At 42.4% G+C, this 15126-nt stretch overlaps 1 protein-coding gene across 7 annotated transcripts in view; it reads left to right on the plus strand.

The window, feature by feature from the left end:
* Positions 1-13877, plus strand: part of rbm47 (RNA binding motif protein 47) — a 34020-nt gene extending 20143 nt beyond the window's left edge. For 2 of the 7 annotated variants that reach the window (XM_079160433.1, XM_079160434.1), the window contains 6 exons: positions 4664-5531; positions 5660-5987; positions 6451-6474; positions 7010-7219; positions 9199-9389; positions 10866-13877. In XM_079160433.1, the coding sequence (XP_079016559.1) occupies positions 4695-5531; positions 5660-5987; positions 6451-6474; positions 7010-7219; positions 9199-9389; positions 10866-11123 (1848 nt within the window). In that variant the 5' untranslated portion in view covers positions 4664-4694 and the 3' untranslated portion in view covers positions 11124-13877. Of the gene's footprint in view, positions 1-1238; positions 1264-4663; positions 5532-5659; positions 5988-6450; positions 6475-7009; positions 7220-9198; positions 9390-10865 lie in introns of those variants that run through there. The other 5 variants (XM_079160435.1, XM_079160436.1, XM_079160437.1 and 2 more) reach the window with 5 other exon arrangements.
* The last annotated feature ends 1249 nt before the right edge of the window (positions 13878-15126 follow it).

A 15126-nucleotide genomic window follows, 5' to 3' on the forward strand; every position in this document is an offset into this window, starting at 1 on the left:
CACACACACACACACACACACACACACTTACACACAGTTGTAGTCTTGTGCTGACACGACAAATCTCTCCTGTGGTAACTCCCAGTCAGAATTTCCAAATGTCCGCTCAGAGCAAGACAACAACATGAGGAAGTATTCAAACCCCGGATTCAACGTTTCCTGCCGTTTTGTCCAATTTCTGCAACTCTAAGCAGAAAATCCCTAAAACCCACGAAAACTACTTTTCCCATCAGACCCCTCTCCTCCCTCTAACATCACCCACTGTGTCTTCATTGGTAACAGGGTGAAGATTTGCAGGGTTGTGCAACAGCTGTTTATTTTTTCAGTGGTGGAAGAAGTATTCAGATCCTTTAAGTGCCAACACATTAATGTATGAGTATCATCGACAAAATGTAATTAACACATCAAAAGTAATCCCCTGTGACAGATGTTATTATATACAGCTGTATTAGATTGCTAATCATGATGCATCAGTGCATACATAAGATTGTACTGTTGTAGCTGGTTGAGGTGGAGCTAGTTTTCACTATTTTGTAAGGTATTTTGCTGGCGGTCGGATTCCTCTAAAGGCCCACAAGATAAATGTGAGGGGTGATGAGATGATCATAGGAAGACACAAAAACAAATCTGTATTCATTTTCTCTCTTTTCTGTAGTCGTTCTTCTGCAAACAAACAATTTGAGGATTTTACCCTTTTTTTGGGGCTAAAAAAAAAATGAAACCATATCAGAAGGTGAATATTTCTTTAGAGAAGAGTCATATAAAAAATATAAAATGTCAAATCTGAAAAGAAACTAGCAACTACAGCTGTCAGATAAATGTAGTGGACTGAAAAATATATATATATTTTCTACAATATCAAGTATGAAGTAGCGTAACATAGAAATACTCAAGTAAGGTACAAGTACCTCAAAGTAGCACTTAATTATAGTCCTTGAGTAAATGTAATTAGTTACTTCCTACCTTTATCCACATGGTTGTACATTTCAGAAATACAAAACCTTCTGCTACAGTTCTTCAGAAGTAGGGCTGGGATCCGCCCACATAGCACATACACACTCTAACAAAGTATTGCTTTAGCTCCACCCTCACCAGCTCCCATGCCTGCAGCTTTGGCTCAGTGTGTGTGTGTGTGTGTGTGTGTGTGTGTAGAGGAGGCTGGCCTCCGTGCTCAGTGCACTGCTGTACCTGTCTCTCATGGAGGTGGACTAACACTCCCAGAGCAGGCGGGCCAAGCAGCGGAGCACTGTGCAGCAACAGAGGGTAGCTATATCCTCCCGTCCGACCGCTCTCCGCTTCTCCTTCCTCTTCTCTTCTCCGCCAACATCCCTCTGCTGCAACGGCCTCCTCAAGATCTCTGCTCTGTTTCAGTCTCACTTCCCCACTCTCTCCCTCTCTGACTGTCTTTGGTTTCATGGGGGCTCTCCAGTAATGTCTATGAATTTGTATGACATTTGAAGGCAGGCTTGAATAGTATTTTGCATGTGTGTGCGCCTTAATGTGTGTGTATGCATTGATGTGTCATTGATCCTCTCTCCGGCTAATTTGTGACCCTGCTGTCAGGGGCTGCTGGGCAGTCACACAGCTAAGATGGCGGCTTCCTTAGGCCTGTTTTGTCCGGCACACTGGATCAGTGTCACTCAGGATAGAACAGCAAACTAAGAGACGCATTGTTCCTTGTCGTTGAACACACACTTTTTTTTTTTCGGCGTAATCTGCAATAAATTGGGAGCCAGAGAAGAGGTTTGCTGTGCTTACAAAGTTCTGACTAAGAAGAGCATGTGATAGCGGTGTTGGTTTAATGTCGGTGACATGGAGAATAACACATGTTCTTCCTCTTTTCTGGCTGTGAGGAACTTTAATACCGCCGTGCCTCGTTTGCTTATTTGAGGTAAAAAGATTGAATTGGCCGGCAGTAGTCAATCTGTGTTTATGGTACAACACGGAGGAAGCCAGTAAAAGCACTTTTGTCTGCTCATAAAGCAATCCGGTCAGCAATAACATGCTGTTAATACGTAGAGAATCAGGTGCTCCCATCAATCATAAACACAATGTAATGGACAATCTCTGCAGCAATAACTAAACACTAAACACTTTAACGGCGCTGTTGGCGCTGTTACCCAATCAAATCTTTGCTCTTTAACTTCCTCTGCAGTGAGCAGACCGGCCAGCTCTTCTCTCCTGCGCTACTCTGAGTTCATGACCTTTGACCAGGTGAACTCTGTGCATGTCTGGGTGGGTTATGTTTTATAATAGCTGCTATAGCCGTTCCTATTGCGCCACAACAAAGTGGTGAAATCAGAATAGAAGAATCACACATACGTTGTTGTCACTTTCTAAAATCCTAGTTGTTTTTTTTAAACGGAGTTACGTCGACTTTAAATCTTTACACTCTCTGCGAGTGAAGGCTGTGATTTGTTTGTCACAGTTAATCATCTACCTGGTGCTGTTTCCTTTCTCTCTCTCTCTCTGTCTCTCTCACACACACACACACACATGCTCGCATACACCCATGATTGCATACACCCATGTATAAGGTCCAAGGTTTCTGAGTGGTGGAGATTTTCAAACAAATTATTGTCTTTTGTCACTTTATATTCCTTTGTTCATTTGTTTTTATGTGGCAAGACTTCTTTCCCAGTCTCTCCTAGGAAAGTAAAACCTCAGCACAACAGTGGTCCACACTGAGGAAGTTAGGAAAATCTCCAAGTGGTCAAAAGCAGAAATAGGTTACCCCTACGCTGAACGGCGAATATATCGTATTTTTGACATTCACAAAACATCCAGTTACTGTCACGGAGTTTATTTAATTAAAGAGTCCTAAACTGACTTCAACACTCTGCTATACAGAGTGTCAACCTTGCAGTGTCGCACAGCTACTTTTTTTTCTTTTTTTATCACCTCGCAGAACTCCCAAAGTGAATATTGTCCTCCCTTTGTCATCAGTCTGGCAAGATAAGGCTGATAAGAGATGGAGTCATGTTAGCACTTCACACGATAGAAGGAACAGAGGGAGGGCACGTCGAGCAGTGGAAGCAGAAGGAAGGCAACGCAGACACATAAGTAATACAAAAAAAACACTGTTAATAATGAGAACTGCATCCTCACAGAGCTGAATGTGTCCCTACAAACTACAAGTCGTAATAACTGAAGTCTTAATATAATCTAATGTCAGCTTGATTTATCACCCCATGCGGCAACCAACTACTGGCTAAAGATAGGAGAAAACAACATCCTGCCCCCCCCCACTCTTTTTTTGTTGTTTTTTTCCCTCTTTGTTTTGACCTTTGTGTCTTCTGCACATATCAGGAAATGGATAAATTAATAGTTTGCTTCAACTAGAAATATATTTAAATTTGTATGGTGCCACTGCAGAATTTTCTTAAATGTTATTTGAAGCATTTTATTCTATTAATCTGATGATTGCATCGTTTTCGTTCCTCCGTGGTGTGTGCTATACTTTGCAGGTAATTCTAAGCTCCCCAGCCTTGGGCGAACTAACCAGTGAACAGGTGTGTAGGTGTGGGAGAGTGGGATATTGGGTCAACTCAAATAAGTGTGTGTTACCATGGCTGCTCGGCTTGGTTGCGTTTTACCTTTGTTGACTGCCTCGCCTATTTTCATCAAAGTCCAGACAATCCTGTGACGCACAAAACGCACACACTGCCTGCCCAACTAGCAAGAGGTTGTTTTTTATTTGGCCTATTTGCTTACATGACATTTGGTCTGACAATAAATAGTTTGCTTTGCAGTCTGCTGTGATTGGCTGCCTCGGGTGTTGGAGATTTGGGGACTTAAAATGCAGTGGATTTTTCCCTTCTGAATGCTGGCAGTGTTGGAAAAGAGGATAAGAGGTTTATGCTTGGGAAGCCGATTTCCGATTGTTCTCTGTTCCTCTTATAGGGCTGCAGCCCTTAATGAAGTGGCGCACACACTTAAACACACACACACAGACAGAAAAAGAGCTGCGCCCACACACTGTAAAACACTCATAAGATAGAGAAGTTGAAAGTCCAACACCCTCTTGTGGTGAGTGCGCAACAGGTTCATTTGTAAAATGGATTATGGTGTGCAGCTTTTTATCACAGCCTGAGGGGTCATATTTACACAAAATTCCTCATATAGCTTAACTCCAACTTGTCTAACTTACTGCTGACACACACACACACACACACACACACACACACACACACACACACACACATAATGAGCATGTGATCTAGTCGTACTCAGTGAACCTTGAGCTGGAGGTTTCAGGGTTTACAGCCCTTCATACTCTCTGATAGGGGTCGGAGGTCAGCAAGGGATCTGAAGAACTCAACAAAACAAGGTTGTAAAACCACTGATAAGGCAAGGTGCCCTGGGGATTTATGGATGTTGTATTCTCATTGTTATGTCAAAGTCATTGTGGGCCTTTGTTAGCTCGTTAGCTAGGCAATCGTGCATGTGATTGTGCCTGCAAATTGATAATCATTTTGTTTCAACAAGCATACATATTATGTTTTTTGTTGGTACAGACACATTTAAAAAGATGGCTTCTGAATATGGCCATGTTCTTCTTATTTGTCTTCCTTCTTGTGGTCCTTGTGCCCTCTTGGAAAGCAGTTGTGGTGGATACAATTCACTACAATTTGATCAATCTGTATCTCTTTGCCCTCTTTAGGGCCCAGATCTGATTGGATGGTTTTGTCAGAATGACAGCCGAAGATCCTGCTTCCTCATCGACCATGAGCAATAACGCTGCCCCCACCAAACCCTCTCAACCTGCTGCTGCCTGCCACCAGTCTCTTCATGGACAGATCAACACCCCTGAAGGAGTTGTAGGTGCTCCCAACGAGCCTACACTGGTATCCCTGATGGAGCGCACTGGCTACAGCATGGTCCAGGAAAATGGTCAGCGTAAATATGGCCCTCCTCCTGGTTGGAATGCTGCATCTCCACCAAGGGGATGTGAAATCTTTGTGGGCAAGATCCCACGGGACGTTTATGAGGATGAGCTGGTGCCAGTGTTTGAGTCCGTGGGACGCATCTATGAGATGCGTCTGATGATGGACTTTGACGGGAAGAACAGAGGGTATGCATTTGTGATGTACACAGAGAAACATGAGGCCAAGCGGGCAGTACGCGAGCTCAACAACTATGAGGTGCGGCCTGGGCGACTGCTGGGGGTCTGCTCCTCCGTGGACAACTGCCGTCTTTTCATTGGTGGTATCCCCAAGACCAAAAAGCGGGAGGAGATCCTCGAGGAGGTTTCCAAGGTGACAGAAGGGGTACTAGATGTGATAGTTTATGCCAGTGCTGCAGACAAGATGAAGAACAGAGGCTTTGCCTTTGTAGAGTATGAATCGCACCGTGCAGCCGCCATGGCTCGCAGGAAGTTGATGCCTGGACGTATTCAGCTTTGGGGCCACCAGATCGCAGTGGACTGGGCCGAGCCGGAGATTGATGTGGATGAAGACGTTATGGAGACAGTGAAGATCCTCTATGTCAGGAATCTTATGATGGAGACCAGCGAGGAGACAATCAGACAGGTGGGACCGGCTGACTGTTTAGTTTAGAGGTTTCATAATGCATGCTTTTATCTGGTAAAAGGACATACCTAACAGGAATAGGTATTATAGCTTACCATTCTTAACTACCCATTTTCTCTGTCAATCAGGTGTTCAGCCAGTGGAATCCTGGATGTGTTGAACGTGTGAAGAAAATCCGCGACTATGCCTTCGTCCACTTTACCTCCCGGGATGATGCTGTCACGGCCATGGACCACCTCAACGGCACAGAGGTCGAAGGGTCCTGCATCGAGGTGACGCTCGCCAAACCAGTTGATAAAGAGCAGTATTCGCGCCAAAAGGCCTCCAAAGGAGCTTCTGCCACTCCAGAGCCTGCTCAACAGAACTACGTTTACCAGTGTGATCCCTACACATTGGCCTACTATGGTTATCCCTACAACACCCTCATTGGACCCAACAGGGACTACTTCGTCAAAGGTTAGAATTCATTCTTTCTGCTTTTGTACCAGTGATGATCAGTTGCAAAAGTCAGTGTTTCTCTGAAAGCCATCTATTTTTGTAAATGTCGGTGGCATCAGAAACTCAATGGGCCAATGCACTGCAAACGGTCTGATGACATCCAAAAGATGCTATTGTAGGAACAATGACTACATCAACAGGGAGCTATGGTTTTTTAAATGGTTATGATGACTAAGGTAATGATGATTTCATCTTCGATGACTAGATTGTCATTTGACAAAAGTTTTAAAATCTTAACTTGATTAGGGTTTGTGGCTTAGAATCAGAAATGTGTTGTTAAAAGCAAAGACAAAACAAGGTGATGGACCAATGAATGCTAATCCCATTATCCCTGATGATTGATTAAAGATGGTGTTTGGGTGGTAGCAGGAAAATCTATTTGACTTTCAACAATCATTGTGTTTTGGTTTTTTCTCCAAAGGATCCCCAATGATACAGAACAATGGTAATCTCTCACATCCTTATTCCTACTTATCTCTTTAATGAACAATGACTTCTTGCAATGTGACAAACTATACATTTTCTAACACCATCCTTTTCCCGCTGTGCTGTCACCTCCCATTTCATGCTGGTTTATTGCAGAGATCACAACAAAGCTAAGAACGTCTAGGAATATCATTTCAAAGTGCGATAAACTTGCATAACTGCATCTAATTCAAGAGTCAGAGCAGTGCTCAGGAAAAAGGCCAAACCGTACCAAAAGAACTCCAAAAATATCCTGAGCTCAGAACAGATATTGTTGAGAAATTTCCAGTAGCAATTGCACTTTGTGAGCAATCGTTTCCATTAAATTAGAGCTAAAGGACTCTTCTTGCTGCCTCAGTCCCAATATCTTGGAAGGAACTGTCAAAGAAGTTCTAAACCCATCAGAAAATCTTGCCTTACACGTCGCCCCACACAACTTTCAGTATAAGTTGCCCCTACTGCCCAAGTCCAAAACCACAACCCCTGTCATCATATTACTTTAATTGTATTTTAAGCAGGTACTGTGCGAGGTCGTGGTCGTGCTGCTGCAGGTAACCGTACCCCTGGACCACGGGGGTCGTACCTGGGGGGTTACTCTGCCGGTCGTGGCATCTACAGCCGCTACCATGAGGGCAAGGCCAAGCAGCCCGAAAAGCCCTATGAGCTGATGCCCAGTCTGGAGCTTGCTGCCTCCGTCAACACCGTTGGCATCAAACCTGGCACAAGTCAGTGAGATAGATATATCCATCCATATCCTTGCCCATCTCAAAAGCCTTTATTAAACCTTCCAGCTCATAATTTTCTGTCTCTCTCTCCTGTGTGGTTTGAGGAACGTAAATCAAGATTATGTTTGTTGCTGGATGGTCAGGCGCAAAAGGACTTCCCTTCTCTTTGCAGTGAAGAATAATGACACAAAATATCTGTCCTTTCTAGCATGACCAGAAAGTAACTGCTATAATTTGTTCCTCATTCTTTCCCTTTCTCTCCATATCAGAAATTTGTCTTACCTGGTGTTCAGACAAAAAACAGCACTGTGTTAAAAGAACACAAGGGGCTTCGTTGTTGGCGGCGCAGTATCGAGACCATGCAATGTGTTTAAAGGCTATCAGACGCTGAAACATTGCGCTGTTCAGCAATTTATCCTCTGTCGTGACGGTCACTAGGTTAATGGTAGAAGCACCCTGGTCACTTTACAAAGTAAATCTTTGATTTGATTGGCCAACGCAGAGCCTTGCCAGAAGACATTGAATTGTGTTTCGGCAAAAGCTTTTTACAATGAGACTACATTTATTGTTTGTTTTTTGCTGCATTTTGGGCACCCCCAATGCATTGGTTTCATTAACCTGAATAAGGAAGCCATGTTTCTCTATGCAGTGCTGTTGTCTGTCTGAACATGGCCATCGTTATGTGGGGACCAGTTCTTCCACAATCTCCTTTTACATATGCACTCAACTCCAATTTCTTACTGAAAGGTGGTTGATAGTATCTTGAATGTAAAACAAACATGTATTTCCCAAAATATTTGCTTTTCATAAAACCAATATAAAAGTTATTTTTGAACATCAACTCAATGAGTTTAGTTCTCATAAGAGCAGCTGCATTAGCTTCGTTAGCATTACGACACTTTCAGTCAAGAACGGAGTTGAAATGCAAAACTAAACGCACAAACTAAAGATTATTTATCTCCTCTTTCCTCTTGTGTCTACTCTATTCTGATCACTTAAAGGATTATACCAGTGTTATGTAGGATGGCAGCCCAACTACTGCTGTATACATTTAGTCTACATGATCACTATCATGATTTTGTTTTGTTTTGTCAATATGAGGTCTACAGTGCATAGGGGGAAATTAGCTGCCGAAGAAATATGACCCTAAAGTTGTAAGGTGGCTTCTTTTTAAAGGATTATTTCCTTCTTCTCTCTTCCTTATTTCCTGACTGTAAGCAGAAGGAAATGCAAATGCATGAGAGGGGGGGGGGGGGGGGGGGGACTAAAACACAAAAAAGGGCTTCATGTTTATGTAGGTGGATCATGTAAATTCAATATGTCAAGTATATTTTTATACAGTAGAACAATAAAAGGCTTCAATGATAGAAAAAAACAATTCACACACTGGTATTATTCTTTATTACTAAACACAAAAGTGACTCAATCCCCCAGATTGTTTCTTCAACATAACTTTTAATATCAAACTATTTGTCGTCAATATTAATGTATTTGGTGATTAGAGGTCCATATCGGACGTTCCTGATGCTCCTTTTAGAACAAGTTGACCCCAATCTGGAGCTGGCTCTTTATTCCGTGTGGAATCACAGGATCCCCACCAGATTGAAAAGACTTTTGTCCATCTGAAACAATGACTTACGTTGTGCTCCCTCTGTGTGTGTATGTTTGTGTGTGTGTGTATGTGTCGGAGCACTGAAGTTAATCCACAGTTGAGCACCATCGTAATCCGAATCACAACGGCAACATTTTTTTCCCCCTTCTCCACTAAATTGTTTCCTTCGACCTTGATTACTTTAGCAGTAACTCCTTTCATAGATTGAGATCTAAGTATGCTTGTTTCTGTTTGAGCACGGGTGCATGTATGTGCTATTATTTCTTGTTATGTGAATGCAAATACAACCATCGCTCGATACACTCTGTTGTTTGCAGCGGTCCCGTCTGTCATCCAAGCTCTCATTCATGTGTCTCTTTATGTGCAGTGGCGTTGCCCACTCTGGGTGGGCAGTACCCAATGTTCAGCACGGCTCCTGCAGCCAAGATGATGGAGGAGGGGAAGATGCACACGGTGGAGCACCTCCTCAACCCTCTGGCCATGCAACACCCTGAACACACCACCGCTACTGCTGCTGGCACCGTCCTACCGTCGGTCTCTACCCCTCCACCTTTTCAGGTGTGCATTATGATACTGTTTGAGGTTTCACAGATAAAATTTCTCAAATTTTGATTCATGTTGATAAAGATGTAAAATATCCAGCACCGTCTCAGGGCATGCATGGGTACTGCATCATGCAGTATCTATGGATCAGATTTTACACCAAATTCCTCATAAAACTTGAAAAAGTAATACACTGAATGATTACTGTATTCAGTCTGAATCAGCATTGCACTATTACATAGTTGTATCAAATTTGCTGCAGTAGAACAGCAGTCGTTTTTATTCTATGCATTCTTCTCCTTTATCAAAACCTGGCGCCTACATAGAGAGGCGAAGTCCCGCCCCTTCCGGTTGACCACCATGGGACCTTATTTCGGAAGAAATATGTACGGTAGTCAATGGAAAGAGACAAATAATTATTTGATCCCGTTTGAATTGTGCCAAGATTTACACAATTCAAAAGATAATCTTTCACGTCAAGAAAGTATTGTCGTGAAAACTGTTGAAGTATAGGACTGAAAATATGTTATTAGACTACACACCCAAAAGTCGCGTAAGCGAAGGGTCTCGCTGACATTTGTGCGTGGATCAGAGCTAAGTTACCTAGCTAGCTAGCAAACCGAGGTAATGGCCTTGTTGGTGTGAGACCAGAGATGTAGTTCACTGATCGGTCGATTGAAGCCAAAGCTGAAGTGTCTTTAACTTGCATTCTCTCTACTGACCAGCAGGGGGCGACTCCTCCAGTTGCAAAAAGAAGTCTGTATAGAAGTCTATGAGAAAATTACCCTACTTCTCACTTGATTTATTACCTTAGTAAACATTGTAGATTGGTTGCGAAAAAACACAATATGGAGATGGTCATATTCCAAAAAGACGACGGCGAAATTGCTGAACTCAAGGCTTCAAAACGGCAGTCCACAAACCAATGGGTGATGTCACAATGACTATGTCCACTTCTTATATACAGTCTATGGTTTCACACAAAACTAAAAGATAATATGGCAAACCTAAGACTAACTGTGACTTTCTTGACTGGCTAAATTGTTTTTTACATTGACAAACACGATTGAAACGGGATCAAAAGAATATTTGTCTCCTGCCGTTGACTACCGTTCATATCTTTTCCGAAATAAGTTCCCATGGGGAAACCGGACATGGCGTGACTTAGCCTCTCTACTAGCCACCACGCAACTCTGCAACTGTGTTAAGCTAGTAGCCGCTAATGTAGCCTTGAGTCTCAAACCTCAAGCAGAGACGAGGAGAGGATTATAGAGTTACAGTGGGCTCACTTCTTTCAAATAAATATAGTGGAGTAAAAAGTACAATAGATCCACCACTGATTATATGACAAACATTAAGTATTCATACTCTGGGAACTTTATGTCAGATTGATTAAGGTTCATAACTCACAAGTGAATGCATTCATTCAATGAATGTATGCTTTACAAATCCTCTTACCCACCATAGTCCTCTTTTTTCTGCATTCCCCAGGGCCGTCCCATCACTCCGGTCTACGCCATGGCCCACAACGTACAGCGTATCCCAGGGGCCGGTGGCCTTTACGGAGCTGGATACGTCCCCATCACAAACTACGCTGCCAACACAGCAGCTCTGGCCGCTCTGCAGAAGAACGCGGCGGTGGCAGCTGCGGCTGCGGCGTACGGCGGGTACGCGGGCTACGCGATGCCACAGGCCTTCCCCGCCACGGCCTTCCAGCTGCCCATCCACGATGTCTACCAGACGTATTGATTCTGAGGGTCAGACCTTGTGAAACAACGACAAAGTTACCCTCTGACTGAACCGCCACCACCACCACCACGTCTGTCCCATCGTACAGAAATGTCACTTGAACATCCAAAAGCTCTAAAGGAATGTCGTTTGAAGCAAATATCTCTCTGTCTCTCTCTCTGTCTCTCTCTCTGTCTCTGACCCGTGTTGCTACAGCAACAGAAACATTGAAGGTACATTCAAGTATTTATGATGACAAGATACATATTTTAGGTTTTACTCTCTGTAGGTTTCTCTTATTAACGGAGCTCTCTGAAGCAGGAACGATAGACCTTCACACTGTCACAATTTTTTAAAAAGGTGGGGGTAAAAAAAAAGAAAAGTTATTTGAAAGAAAGTAAAAGTACAACAGGAACTACTGACAGGCAAGGATGTGTTTGGATATACTAATGTTTTATTTTCATTAATATAGAGTATTTTAGCCAATTCTACATACTGTAGGTGATGGTGTCCGTCCATGCTGGTTGAACGTGTAAGGTTCGAACATGCCTGTTTTGGTACTTTTTGTTTTTTTGTTTATAGTTTTATTTGTGTTTTTCTTGTTTTAAATGAAGGTTTCTGAGTGACGTGTTCATCTGCTCACGATTAGTCTGCTCGGTTTTTTTTGTGTGTGTCTTTCACTTCCGGAAACATTCTTGGTTTGTTTGAAGAAAACGTCGCCAGCTGAAGAATATTTTTGTGGCCGATTCCTTCAGGGAACGAATGCGAAAGAAAGAAAACTGGAATGCTTGTGTGAAGATGATTTGATCCATTAGCCTGATCGACAGCGCCGCCGTGTAGATGTTTCCCCATCCCCAGAAACTGCGCTGACAGGGGACTGAACACTCTCATTTACATATGTCTTTATTATCGTGTTGTTTTTTACTCTTGAAAAAGTGAACAAACAAGGACAGAAAAGAAAGAACACTCTGCCACTTAAAGCGCTCCTGCATTTGCCAATGCCAACCAAAAAAAACAACGTAAGGCTCCATACACTCCAGCCTCCTGATAGAAAGATTCCCTGTGCCTAAATACGGTGCCTTACATCTGCACACTGTACGTGCTACCTCGTGCTTTTCACTGTGCCTTTCATAACGATGTGAAGCCTGCTGCGGTTGGCACAAAGAGAAACGTTTTCTCCTTTCCTGTTTCCAACGATTTGTAGTATTGCTGTGTGTTTTGGTGAGGTTTTTCAGTCTCTTCCCTGAGGTAACACTCCGTATGTCTGGCATCCCCTTCATTTCCCGTCCTCCAAACTGTGCTTGACTGAGGAGCACTCAAACGTATTTATAAAACGCAAGAGATTGTGACAAACCAGATGAAGAAATGTTAAATACCAAGCACACATTTACGTATACACTGGGCCAGTTTGGTGTTTTCTCAATTAGTTATGTGTGACAGAGGTTTTTCCTCGCAGATAAAAGCATTAAAAACAACTAAAATAAACCCTCATGGATGGTTAGTAGGCACTATTTAAAATGTGCCGTGTGTTGGACCAGGAGCAATACCTCGCGCTGTAACATACGAGCAGCCTTGCAAGTTTTTGCTAAAAACCGACAAACGGAACGGATGCGAGCAGCTGCCGATCGTGAAGTCGCACTCCACAACAGCCATCTTTATAAAAAAGAATGCAAAACATTTGTGTACTAGATTGTATTTGTCGACCACTTTTTGGTAGTGGTATTGATTCTGTGTTTAAAGGGGCGTATTTCATTTGCTTGCTTTACTTGCTCCACAGATTTTTGACTACTTTTTAAAAACACAAATCAACATGATGCGTCCTACTTTGAGAATTTCCTGCATCACGACTACATTTTATCTCCGAGTCGTTAAATGAAAAAGCAAGCAAGACATATTTGTCTCATCTCACTCCGTCGTCTACTTGTTTAATTAAAGAACTTTTTTCTCTCTCCTCTAAAACTGGATTTTTATGTAGAAAAACATACTGCTGACAACTGCTTTTATTGTGTTTGTGTATGATGACAATAAGTCAGGATATATTTAATATATATGCATTACGTGTTTTGTCTATGAAGTGAGAAGAAAAGGTATAATATATTCTAAAACATATATCCTTTCTTTATCTACACCTTGTTTAGGGATTCAAAAGAAAAAGTCAGAGTAACAAAAGTAGAGAAACAATATTTTCTTTTTTTTTGCCAAAGTGTCCAATAGTTTTGAAACCATTCAAGGTTATTGTGTTTTTGTCATTGTGTGTCATATTCTGTTTGCTATTTTGTACTGCATTTGGTGTTCTGAGTGGGAACACGGAGGCCTTCTCGTTTAGCTACATTTTTTTGTATCAGTGTCAGCTAAAAAACTAAATCTGGTCCTTTGCGGTGTTGCAACCCGTCTGCACATTAAGCCGTTGGTCGTTGCAGCTAAACCGGTAAATGTCTGATCGTGATTCAGTTGCCATCCAAGCTTCATGTGTCTGCCTCCCACTCAAAACGCCCGCTTTTCTTTCTATTGCCTGCATTTGACCCACACGACGGCCGCGGGATGAACTCCTGAGTGTCAGTGGGTGTTGTCACATGCCTAGTTTAATGTAGGTGTTGCCATTTAAACTCTTCCTAGTGTGTGCCTTATTGCCAAGATGTGCCCTTTGCTATTCCTTTGTAGACCTATGCAGACTGTTTTCTAGCTGAAGGTTTGTTTAAAAAAAAGAAAAAAAGCTTGTTCTGTATTATTATATTTATAGTGATGAAGTAGATAAATAAAGCATTTTCAAAAGGATGCACTGCCTACATTTATTTCGTATTCCCTTTTGTTTAGATTAAACTGCACAACCAGGACGTGCTTAATTAAAGGGTCTGAAGTGTCCTGAAAGGTGCTCAAGCAGAGGACTTTGACTGTGACCTCTGTGAATGAAAACCCATCCCTGACCCGACACATCGGCTACTAAGCAATGTGTCATCATGGGGAGAGCAGTGCTGGGAGAATGTTTCATAAACTTCTCTGTGGCAGGTCAACTTTACTCTAGAAACATGTTGTACCCAAACGAGGAGTTCAGGGAGGCTTTAAAGTAGCCTTCAAACTGCAGTACAAAGTGTCCAGGAGGGCAATCAGGTACATGGAGGACCTTTCAGACAACCATTAAAATGTGGTGAAAGGTTACAGAAAAAAAACAACCTGCTGAACTAATACGTCTTATTTTTAATAGAACATACCAAGAAATAGATCTGTCTCAAGTTAAATCATGTTCTTTGGATGTGAACTCTCACTCAGCTTCGTCTGTGCAATGATCACCTTGTTTCTACAATATACATTTGCATTTGACCATTCATGTCACAACATGGATGCGATTTGGTAATGATTAGAGAATGGTATAAATGCTGAATGTTTGGTAAATCCATCAGGGGTGATCAACCTATACTCAGAAGCAGCGTTTTAATGGTGCATCTACCTCATAAATCGTGGCACATGATGGCGCATTATCTGCTTTTAATAATAACAAACATTGGTATCAATATTGGTGATTCTGGCTCTGGTATTTAACGGATCAAAAAACTAATGTTGGGGTTTTGCTCACCTCTCTTACTATAATCCCACGTGGGGGTTTGTGTGTCCACACAATTGAAAAAATAAAGTAAAAGGCAAGAATGAGTTTATTTCCCGTGATGATTATCTCCGACATACCGGCTGAATAAACACATCAACACCACACCTGCTTTACCACACTGACCGATGGCAAGAGAATGATTTTAAAGCACGTTAGAGAGACATCGTGCTGTCAGAGTGGAGTTGTACATTTAGACAATATTGCCATCTGGTGGTAAACGCACCTCATCAGAGCAGCCTGCAGCGGACCCGTTCGGTGCATGTTTTCAATGGCAGCCATGTTAGCTCCACAGTCATCAGTGCAGAATATAGCAGCACACGAAACCCATTTAGTCTTTCTTGCAGTTAAAATATGAATTCACCACATGCAAGAAAGGGACATTATCCTACAGTCTGAGTGTTGAGACAAACATTGTGATTTATT

Source organism: Pholis gunnellus (assembly GCF_910591455.1).
Source record: "Pholis gunnellus genome assembly, chromosome: 5".
Lineage (NCBI taxonomy): Eukaryota > Metazoa > Chordata > Actinopteri > Perciformes > Pholidae > Pholis > Pholis gunnellus.